The following is a 10,686-nucleotide window of genomic DNA, read 5'->3' on the forward strand; positions in this document are numbered from 1 at the left end:
TTGGTTCTTATGACACAGTAGCGTCTTTGTACTCATCTCATCATTGCCTGTTTTCTGTACTACTCTAATGTGCCTCGGATGGAATGTGAGGACAATTTGATGATGATCTCATTTTAGCGAGGCTAATGTTTGGCACTAGTGTCGGGGTGTGCCATGGCTAATGTTTGGCACTAGTGTCGGGGTGTGCCATGGGAGAAGTGCTAAAATTCACAGTCACAGTGAATTGCATGCTGGGATAACAGTGTGTGGATTTGCTCGGTCCCCATCCCATGTTAGTTTCAGCCTTTTCTCACCCCGGCTCTTTGTACTATGTGTTAATGTGTGTTGCTGTGTGAATGTACACCTGCTGTGTGTCATAAATGCCATTCTACATACTTGCATACTAAAAAATGGGTAACACTTTATAATAGCGTTCAGTAGTAAGTCATTTATAAGCTATTACTTAATGATTTTTTTTTCATTTACTAATGATTTGCTCATCATTTGTTCATGATTAATGTGTATAGAGGCAGGTTGGAATATAAAAACTTTGAATGACTTAAAACTTAATCTACAAATTTATATTAATGTTTTGTAAATGATTCGTTCATCATTAGTTCATCATGAACTAATAGCTTATAAATGATTTACTACTGAACAGTATTATAAAGTGTATTTTTTTTTTACAATAGTTTAATTCACTCTTTCTTCATGTATGCATGTGAATGCGTCTGTTTGTCAGGTGCTGCTGGGCGAGGTGAATGTGGGCGTCAGCACCACCCAGGTGGTGGTGAAGGAGCTGAAGGCCAGCGCCAGCGTCCAGGACCAGATGCAGTTCCTGGAGGAGGTCCAGCCGTACCGGTCAGTACAGCTCACTCACCAGCGATCACACTGTTCAGCCCTCAGGCCACGAGGAGCACCATCTAGCAAATAGCGCACGTGAATGAACGACTAAATGAATGAATTTCCATTACAAGGAGCACGTGTATATCAATCTTGATTGTGTACGCATCATGGTATTCATACGTATTCTGTTCCCTCTGCCCAGAACTCTCCAGCACCCTGCCCTCCTGCAATGCCTGGTGCAGTGCTCAGAGGTCACTCCTTATCTGCTGGTCATGGAGTTTTGCCCTCTGGTGAGACACTTGATATAGTATTATGCTGGCCGTTTAGTATTTTGGGTCAAGGTTAAGTGGAAGGCTCTTGGTAGAGTGTTGCTTGCATTACTGGTAGATGGTCAGAGCAGCTGATGGTCTGCGTTCCCCTCCCCCCACCCAGGGTGATCTGAAGAGTTACCTCCGCAGCTGTCGGGCGGCTGACTCTGAGACTCCTGACCCCCTGATCCTCCAGCGAATGGCGTGTGAGATTGCCTCGGGCCTGCTGCACCTCCACAAATACAACTTCATACACAGGTACAGCGCCGCCAGGCAGTGCGGCTCTATTTACCCTCAGCAACCCGACTAGGAAGAAGCCAGCCAAATGGTTTGTGCGCCGCCTGCTGGTCTCTCCCTGCAACAACATCCTGGTGCTGCCTGAGTGGTTGTCACGGACTCCAGCATCAGTGATTTTGTTGCCGGGGGCGAGCCCCTCGCTGTCTTCCTCGCCCTCGTGGTGGCCGCCATTGCTATAGCAACCAATCAGTGGCTGCCAGGCTGATGAGTCCCCTGTGGGTGGTGGTGGAGGTGAGATCAAACAAATAAAGCTTAGTAATGTGTCTGTCTTCCTGTGGTCTGGGGCAGAAGAAACCATACATTCCTTAGAGACAAGTAAAAAACAAACAACTATCCACTTACATGATCATGTGTATACACCTTTCATACTATGGCTTATTTGTTTTGCTGTGGTTTATCTTTGACAAATGTGTAACCTTTGCATTAATCTAGGGGAAATTATTCTACGCACACAATAAACCCCAGTTAGCACTAAATAAAAATGTCTGCAATATACATACATGTATTGACTAGGGTGTAACAATGCAAAGTACATAGTGCATGCAGTGAATCTCAACCCTTTTCATATCAAAGACCCCAAATGTATTCCACATTGGAGCCAGAGACCCCACATTTGATGATATTTTGTCTGTGATCCAAATCGGGGCATATTTGTATTGTTAGATGATATTATATATGTTGTATATATGTCCAGAATGTCATCTGTCTTGTAGGTAGAGAAATAACAGAGAAACTATGATCAAAACATTCATTCTCCTACATTCTCTAGTTCTCTAATTCTGCATTCACTTAAATAATGTTTAAGTTTAACAATCATCAAATTGCTGGGAACCCCCTTTAGTTACCTCTGAAGGTCCCCAGATCCCACTTTGAGAATTGCTGACATAGTGTGTACATAGTATGTGAAGTGTCACCCATAATACCTAGATACTTTAAAATAAATAGACTTACTGTACTGTAATGACACATGAAATGAGGGTATGTTTATTTGCAACACAATATGGCTTTAAAGTGGAAAAGCAGATTTCATCTCAGGGTCTGTGGTGAAACTGTTCCCTTGCTCTGACAGTGACCTGGCCTTGCGGAACTGCCTGCTAACTTCAGAGATGAGCGTTAAGATAGGGGACTACGGCCTTTCCCACAGCCGATACAAGGTCAAACCCTCTTTGATTATCTTTTACTATTTTTAGAGACATTTGTTTTGACCATATCACGCTCTAACAGCACTCACACTAAATACTGTATGTTCTTCTCTGCTTTTCTGTTCTGTAGGATGACTACTTTGTGACAGCAGACCAGATTTGGGTGCCCTTGCGCTGGATTGCCCCGGAGCTCATAGATGACGTCCATGGAAACCTGCTGGTAGTTGACCAAACCAAGACCAGCAACGTATGGTGAGATACTTTTCTGACCGCCTGCTAGAAACTGACCCAGAGACAGCCAGATTCAATTGATGAAGTTGTCTATCAGACAACTCTACTGTATATAAGCCTGCAAAGAAGAGATTCGCTTCTCATCTTTCCCCCTTTGTGGAGATGATTATTATAATCGATCCCTCTTACATCGAGTTCATTTCCATGCAGATTGGTACTGTAATCTGTTTTTTGTTTGTTTGTTTTTGTTCGTTTCTGTTGCGACCAATTCACCTTATGCAGAAGAGACCGCCTGGCTTGAGAAACTAACAGGAAGTGTAAATACAATCGTAAGTTCCGATTGTATTTACACTTCCTGTGATTCATAAACTAGTCTGACTCATAATGTGAGTCAAACTAGGTTTGACCAGGTGAGTCAGACTAGTTTGAGCAGGTATAACAGCCGGCGTTTTGAACAGGAAGTCGTGATACAATGGGTCAAGTGGGCGCGGCTGTTTTTGCCCTAGGAGGCTGAAATTTGGCATGGAGGTCAAATGTGTGTATGTGTGAAGGTGTGTGTGTTTGTGTTCATGCCAACATGTGTGTATGTGTGAAGGTGTGTGTGTTTGTGTTCATGCCAACATGTGTGTATGTGTGAAGGTGTGTGTGTTTGTGTTCATGCCAACATGTGTGTATGTGTGAAGGTGTGTGTGTTTGTGTTCATGCCAACATGTGTGTATGTGTGAATGTGTGTGTGTTTGTGTTCATGCCAATTGGCTAAAAGGGGAAAGGTGGGGATTTTGAAAAGCAGGCTGGCAGGGGCAGAGTAGGGTGAGCTGCCCCTGCCAGCCTGCATTTTTGGAAATTCACATACACACTATTTGCGCTTGTTTAAGGGTTGGTGCATGTAAAACTCCACCTCATATTTATAATCATCAGGATGAACTCAAATCTCAATAATTAGAAATACATAGAAATGCCAGGATTAGCTCTGATAGAGGGGCATGTAATCATCATTATATTTCTGTCTACTATATGTGTTTTCATTGAAATATTCAGTTGTATCCATGTACACAGGGATACACATGATCAGCACATACTGTAGGGATGCTTACAAAATGAACAGCTTCTCCAGAATCAGAACGTATCTGGAATATGAGCTGTGTGCATTGTTCTTTGCGTCTTGCAGGTCACTGGGGGTGACTGTGTGGGAGCTGTTTGAGCTGGGGAACCAGCCTTACAGACACTACTCTGACAGACAGGTGCTGACCTACGCAGTGAAGGAACAGCAGCTCAAACTGCCCAAACCACAACTCAAAGTCCCGCTGGCTGAGCGCTGGTGAGACTCACTTGCCTTCCCACACTCATACTGTATAACATAGAAACACATGCACAAGCACACGCACAATGTTACACATTCTCACGCCATATATAAGATACATTTAGACAACATTACTAATGATGACAAAACGCCTATCCTCCCACTGACCAATTAGTGTCTGTTATGCCAGCACACTAACTAGTCAGTCCAGTCTGTCCTCGATTCAAAATCAATTTCTTTTTTTTATGGTGCTGCACCAATCCACTGGAGCAATATTTATCTTTGCTGGCAAGAGCAGATGATCAATAATCTCCCCATTCTTTATGATCCCTTTGGCATCGTCCATATTTAAATCACCTCATTCATCTTTATCTGGGAAGTCAGCCAATTTGGAGACACATATGCACGCACGCACGCACGCACGCACGCACACACACACACACACACACACACACACACACACACACACACACACACAGAGGCACGTAAACATACTGTATTATGCCAAGTCTGCATCTGCATTGTGCCTCCTTCATATAGTCTATATAGCATTGGCTAGTGGCATGACCAGGTACTAGGTGCTGCTCCAAACTGCTGACTTGAAAGTCCTCCTTAACTCCTCCCTCCTTTAAAAACAGATGTTGTGCTATGGGACTCATACTGTAAATTCATTATGCAAAACTTGAGTAGAGTAACACTATTTTCACTTTGTCTCTTTTGTATCCTCTCCCTGTCCTCATTTCTTCTCTCTCTCTCTCCAATTTCTGTCCAGGTATGAAGTGATGCAATTCTGCTGGCTGCAGCCAGAGCTGAGACCCAGTACTGAGGAAGTGCACCTCCTAGTGACCTACTTGTGCGCCAAAGGCTCCAGTGAGGCTGAGGAGGACTTTGAACAGCGCTGGAATGCCCTGAGGCCCAACCTGCTTGGCAGCAACTCGCACACAGCCGCATCCACAGCATTAGCCCTGACCCCCACACCTGCCCCGGCCACGGTCCCAGGTGCAACCCAGGCTCAGGCAGCGGAGCTGGCCTCCTCTGCCTCCTCCTCCTTCCCCCTCCTGGAGCACTTCTCTGACAGCTTCCACTCTGACACAGGGGATGACCTACTGACTGTCACAGAGACCAGCCATGGCCTCAACTTTGAGTACAAGTGGGAACAGGCCCGAGCTGAGCAGCCCTACTGCTCCTCCTCCACCAGTGGGCCATTGGGCCAGGGCAATCCACACTACCAGGACATCTACTACCCCATTACAGGAGGCACCTCAGGGGGCTGCAAGACTGACAGCCTGGCCTCGGGCATCTCCCCATCCTACTACGAGCCTGATCACCCGGGCGTGGTCCCAGTGTTGAGTGCCCACAGCCCCTCGGTCAGCAGCGAGTACTACATTCGCATCGAGGAACCGGTGGAGTGTAACATCAACCTGGATGACAATGTGGACTACAGCCCTGGACTGGAGGCCAGCAACAGTAGGTTGTCCTCTGAGAGTCGTACTGGTTCATCTGTGGCACAGCCCAGTGCTTACTGGTCAGCTGCTGATAACACCAAATCTACTGCCTACGACTCCGACGCAAGTCCCACCGTCTCCTTAACCATGGAGCCGCTGCTGAGACAGGTCTCTAGCACCAGCCCTGTACAACTAGGCCACTCCCAGACCTGCTTCTCATCCAGTCATAAAGACAGCAGCATCTACTGTGAACAGCCACCCACAAGCAAGATGGGCCGCCAATCCTGCCTGTCCGAAGAGGACACATCACCAGAGTCCCGACAGAACCTTCTCCATCCAATGGGGAGGTTAGATAACCCACGGGGTTTGTCACAAGCGATCAGCAGCCCCAGCTTAGGGTTCTGTGATCCCTACCTAGAAGCCAGCACACCTCGGAGCAGCATTAATGAAAGCTACTATGATATGATGGGTCCCCTCAGAAAGACCCTACCTATTGTTAACCACATTAGCATTGATGTAGAGACGGGGGACGGCCTGCTGGTGGGCCGGAGGAGGGGTGTGGACACTGAGGATGATGGGGACCTTTTCTCTGAGGGAGAAGCCACTAACTGGACCTCCAACCATTCAGCTAACAATAACAGCCTGAGCTTTGACAGCAGACAGACAGCGGACAGCTACCTGGACCTTCAATACACCATGCACTCCTCTAACACGACAGAATTATGGCCTGCGACTACGGCCGCCACCACCACCACCACCTTCCACAGTTCGAGGCCTTTTGGCTACTTGGAAGCTACAGGGAGAGACAGTGACTGTAACTCTGCCAGCAAAGCCATTGAATTAGGCTCCTACATTCACTTATGTCACAACGAAAGAGGGGAGTCTGTCACTCAAGTGGAAACAAACTCAAATGCAGATCATCTAAGAAGTATGAATTCTCTCCCGAGCTCAAACTTGAATGCCAGGGACAAGGACAGTCATACAATGGAGGGACACTGTAAAAAGCAATCCTTGTTTACTGGAGAGAGATTGTACTCTGAGCCTAAGATGATACCTGAAGCAAATATAAAATCCCCGTCCACTTACATGGAGCCTCACACAGGCCAAACAGGAGCCTTGCAGGCCAAGCAGAGAGCTACTATCTGGGATGCGCCCTCACTTATGCAAGACATGAAGGTTTCAGCAGGAATCTCCGCTGGTCTGGGAGATAAGAGGCTGAGCCATTCAGAGATGTCCGAGACTAGCAGAGGGTTAGACAGCGGAGTTGGGATCAGAGACTCCAGCATCAGCCTGGTTGAGCTTGGCGACTGCAGTGAGGATGATGACGATGACATCACAGATGTTACATCAGGGATTTTCGCTGACTTCAACCTAGACTATGCAGAGGCAGAGGAGGAAGAGCTAAGCCCCTTGAAGAATCCTGTGGGAACCCCTGACTCTGTGGACACACTTAACCTATCCTCCGTGGCCAGCCCCTGTAACCAGGCCTTCAGCCCTGATGCCTTCAGCACCACCATCCTGCCCAAGTCCCTGGACAGCGGCTATGACACAGAGAACAACGGATCTCCAGAGTTCCTCTTCAAAGAGCTTGGAGATGCCCTGGATGGCGAGGGGAGTCCTGGGCTGAGTGAGGAACCGGAACGGGTTCTTCAGGTGGATTTGGACCAGGGGGTCTGCACTTCCCCTAGCAGCACGGAGCTACAGCTGAAGGGCCTGACTGACAAGAACCCGTACAGGGACTCAGCCTACTTCTCTGACTATGATGCTGAGAATGAGAAGAGCCCTCAAGAGGAAGGTGGCAACTTCTTTGCTGGTCCAGGTGACCATGACTTGCATGCTGAGAAACGGAGTTCTGCTGTAGATGATGATCTTATCAAATGCCAGATCAACAATGAGGAACATCTGACAAATCTGAGACAGGTCAAAAGGGATGTTGTGGTGGACCTCTCAGAGGCTGACCCTAACTCACCTTATTCCTCTCCCACCCCTGGGCTCTCCATGCTGTCGCCATTTCCTCCAGAGATGGGAGGCTGCCTGACCAAGGGGTCTGCCCCTGCAGATGATGACCTGGGGTTGGACACAGAGCACTCGGGAGAGGATCCTTCCTCAGAGCTTAGCTCATCCATTGTCTCTGAGCCCTCCTCCACAGTCCAGGAGGCCTCAGCAAACCATGCACAGGGGAACAGGGGTTCAGGGGATTATTCCCCTGTCCAATCTTTGGGTTCTGACTCCACCATATTGGACTACAGAGAGGACGGCGGCAAAGACAATGAGAATGTTGAAGGATCCACAGAAGAGGAGGAGCTCCCCGAGTTCAATCACGTGAAGGAGGAGACAGAGGACCGAAGGGAGGGCGTGAGAACAGATGAAGAGGATTTTGAGGACATAGATGCGGAAGAGTGCGACTCACAGGACAGTCTGTGCGAGGAATCGAATGGCCCAGTTGACCTCTCCTCATCCTCGTCATTCCTGGAGCTGTGTGGGGAAGATGTTAGGGCTCCACTGGAGGAGGCTGAGGATGAAGATGACTCCGATGACAGCGAGTCTGATGAGGAGCTGAGGACCTACAATATCCAGGATGAAGAGAGTGAGGAGAGTGAGGAGGATTTCAGCATAGTGCCAGTGGTGGTGAGCGACTGTAGCAGGGCTAGACACCTCCGTAGCCTCCTGAAGATGCCCACCCTGCTCACCCAGTCCTTCTGTGACGAGTTGGAGAGAAAGAAAAAAGCAGTGTCCTTCTTTGACGATGTCACCGTGTTCCTTTTTGACCAGGTCAGCATGTGAATAGGTCAAACTGCATAATGTGAATTACTTAATAAATGTTCATGTTATAGCTTTTACAATATGTCAGGGGTAATTGTGTTTGTGACCTCCAGGAGAGCCCCACAGGGGAGCTGGCTGACTACACCTTCCCCACAGAAGCACAGTCCAGTGGGAAGGACGAGTCAGAGGGGGAATCCTCCAACCACCAGCCACAACTGGACCCCGAACTTGAAGCTCTACCCCATGGAACATACTGCGTTTCGGACGACATCGATGGGAACAACTCAGAAGAGGGTGAGATTGTCAAGGACATAGAAAACTCAGTCTGCGAAGAGTAATCCTAGTACCCTAGTAATCCTTATGTGGTATCCTGGATTACTGTCAGTAATTGTGACTGTGTTGGGCTCTCTGTGTGCATTCAGGTGGAGGTTATGAATGGGAAGATGACCTCCCGTTTATGCCAAGCCCGTCCCCACCTGCCACGAACCCTGAGCCCCAGCCCTCCGTCACCTCTCCCTCCAACAGTCCCGAGGCTCCCAAACCTGCAGCAGTAGCATTTAATCGTTTCAGTGTCTCACGATTCTCCATCACACACGTCTCCGACCCCCACATGGGCTCAGCGACAGGTCTGTAGCAACATCTTTCCACACAGATATAATGTTAATTTGCACTTAAATGATGCACTCTCAAAATATCGAAGTACAAAAATACCCCAAATGGACATTTGACATTTGTCTCAATTTCTACCCATCGCTGCACATCAAAGCTTTAAACACGTCTTGGGTTGTTTGAGCAATACTGTTGTTCTATTCAAGATGTCCTTGTGAAGCTGGTGACACAACTCATCTCTGTGCTCCAACAGGGAACAGTGACGATGGACAGCAAGAGTGAGAGCATCCCACGACCCTGACTGGAGAAGGATGAGTCCTGATCCTTCTCAACACAGAAGAGCAGCAGTTTCCCCACAGTATTATATCTAGATGTTCTACAGAGTTTTATTTTTTATTGACGTTGGGGTCATCTGACCCTGGTGACCCTTTATGAGACAGTGCCTCATATCGTAGTGAAACACCCTCATTGATTTGCACACTTTATTTTATTATTATGATTATTATTTTTCCTAAAGGACGAACGAAAGCTGCATAGTCGACTAAGGCAACAACCAAGTGAGGACAACATCAAATCAAATTGCGTGATGAAACAGAAGATACCAGTATATTAGAGTTTTAACATACAGTATACAAACACTATAACTTATTTGCTTAAATGCAGCATCAATATCCATGACAGATTTCATTTGCGGGGGTAAACAAAAACAAAGAAAGTTCATGAAATGACAGGCTTCATTGTTGCTCCTTTCATTGGCTGCCTCGTCTATCTGCTTACTCATTGATTGGACGTTATTAAAGACTGTTAGAGCTCTCACTGTCAGAGCCAATGAACAAAAGCTTGATGATAGTTGCATAGGATGCTGCAGTGTGTTTCCAGACAGCCCCCCCCCCTTCCCCGCACTGTTAAACAATTGTGGGTGATGATGTGCTGAAACCATGTTGAGACTTGGCCATGTTCAGACTAGAAGGCCAAATCTGATTTGTGAACTTTAGTGACCTATTAATGACTTTATCCTGATTGGTTTTATGAGTCTGGACGCTCCAAGTCTGATTTGTGTCACTCGTCCCAAACCACATATGGAGGTCTGGACACACAGATCCGACTTGGAACACTTGCCCAAATCAGATTTGTGGCGGTGCGGACACACTCCCAAATCAGATTTGGGAAACCAATCAAGATAATGATGATTAATGACTTTAGCAGCAAATCGGATTTGCCTGTAATGTGAACATGGCCTTACATTGACCCTGCCAAAGTGTCATGATATTCACAGGTCGTCTCACACTACCTGCCAACACTCCCGATTTTTAACCCTTACTCCTGCTGTGATCCCGATTGGCAATTTATCCTGTTAATCTCCCAATTTCAATCAAATGGCTGTGGCGGTCTCAGTTTTAAAGCCAGAGTGAAGTATCTGATGTCATTATGAAACTAGATGACTTAATGCATCAACCTATGGTACCAACCATGGCATGCTAGCTCGTCAGAAAGGGAGCTAAATAACGCTCCAAAGTTAGGCTAAATTCTTGGCGAGGGAAAAACTATTCCTATTCCCTTGACTTCTCACCTCAAGATATCTGAATGAAAATGGGTTCTATGGATAGCCACAAGTCTCCCCCATACAGATAAGGTAGCACAATTTTTTGGACAAGTCAGCATAAATCGACGGAACAATGGATCACATCACTGATGGAACTTTGACAGGCCTGCTGACGGATCTGATTTGGGGATCGTGGGTGTTGCATTTGCCAAACCCCAGAATA

At 47.1% G+C, this 10,686-nt stretch overlaps 1 protein-coding gene across 1 annotated transcript in view; it reads left to right on the forward strand.

The window, feature by feature from the left end:
• Positions 1 to 9,691, forward strand: part of aatka (apoptosis-associated tyrosine kinase a) — a gene marked incomplete at its 5' end in the record, with an annotated part of 54,275 nt that extends 44,584 nt beyond the window's left edge. The window contains 10 exons of the mRNA XM_083648785.1: positions 722 to 840; positions 1,028 to 1,115; positions 1,258 to 1,391; positions 2,500 to 2,584; positions 2,703 to 2,824; positions 3,972 to 4,121; positions 4,876 to 8,320; positions 8,425 to 8,605; positions 8,734 to 8,937; positions 9,174 to 9,691. Coding sequence (XP_083504911.1) covers positions 722 to 840; positions 1,028 to 1,115; positions 1,258 to 1,391; positions 2,500 to 2,584; positions 2,703 to 2,824; positions 3,972 to 4,121; positions 4,876 to 8,320; positions 8,425 to 8,605; positions 8,734 to 8,937; positions 9,174 to 9,202 — 4,557 coding nt within the window. The 3' untranslated portion in view covers positions 9,203 to 9,691. The remainder of the gene's footprint in view (positions 1 to 721; positions 841 to 1,027; positions 1,116 to 1,257; positions 1,392 to 2,499; positions 2,585 to 2,702; positions 2,825 to 3,971; positions 4,122 to 4,875; positions 8,321 to 8,424; positions 8,606 to 8,733; positions 8,938 to 9,173) is intronic.
• Between the last annotated feature and the right edge of the window lie 995 nt (positions 9,692 to 10,686).

This window comes from Poromitra crassiceps (assembly GCF_964638095.1).
Source record: "Poromitra crassiceps genome assembly, chromosome: 13".
In the NCBI taxonomy this organism is placed as follows: domain Eukaryota; kingdom Metazoa; phylum Chordata; class Actinopteri; order Beryciformes; family Melamphaidae; genus Poromitra; species Poromitra crassiceps.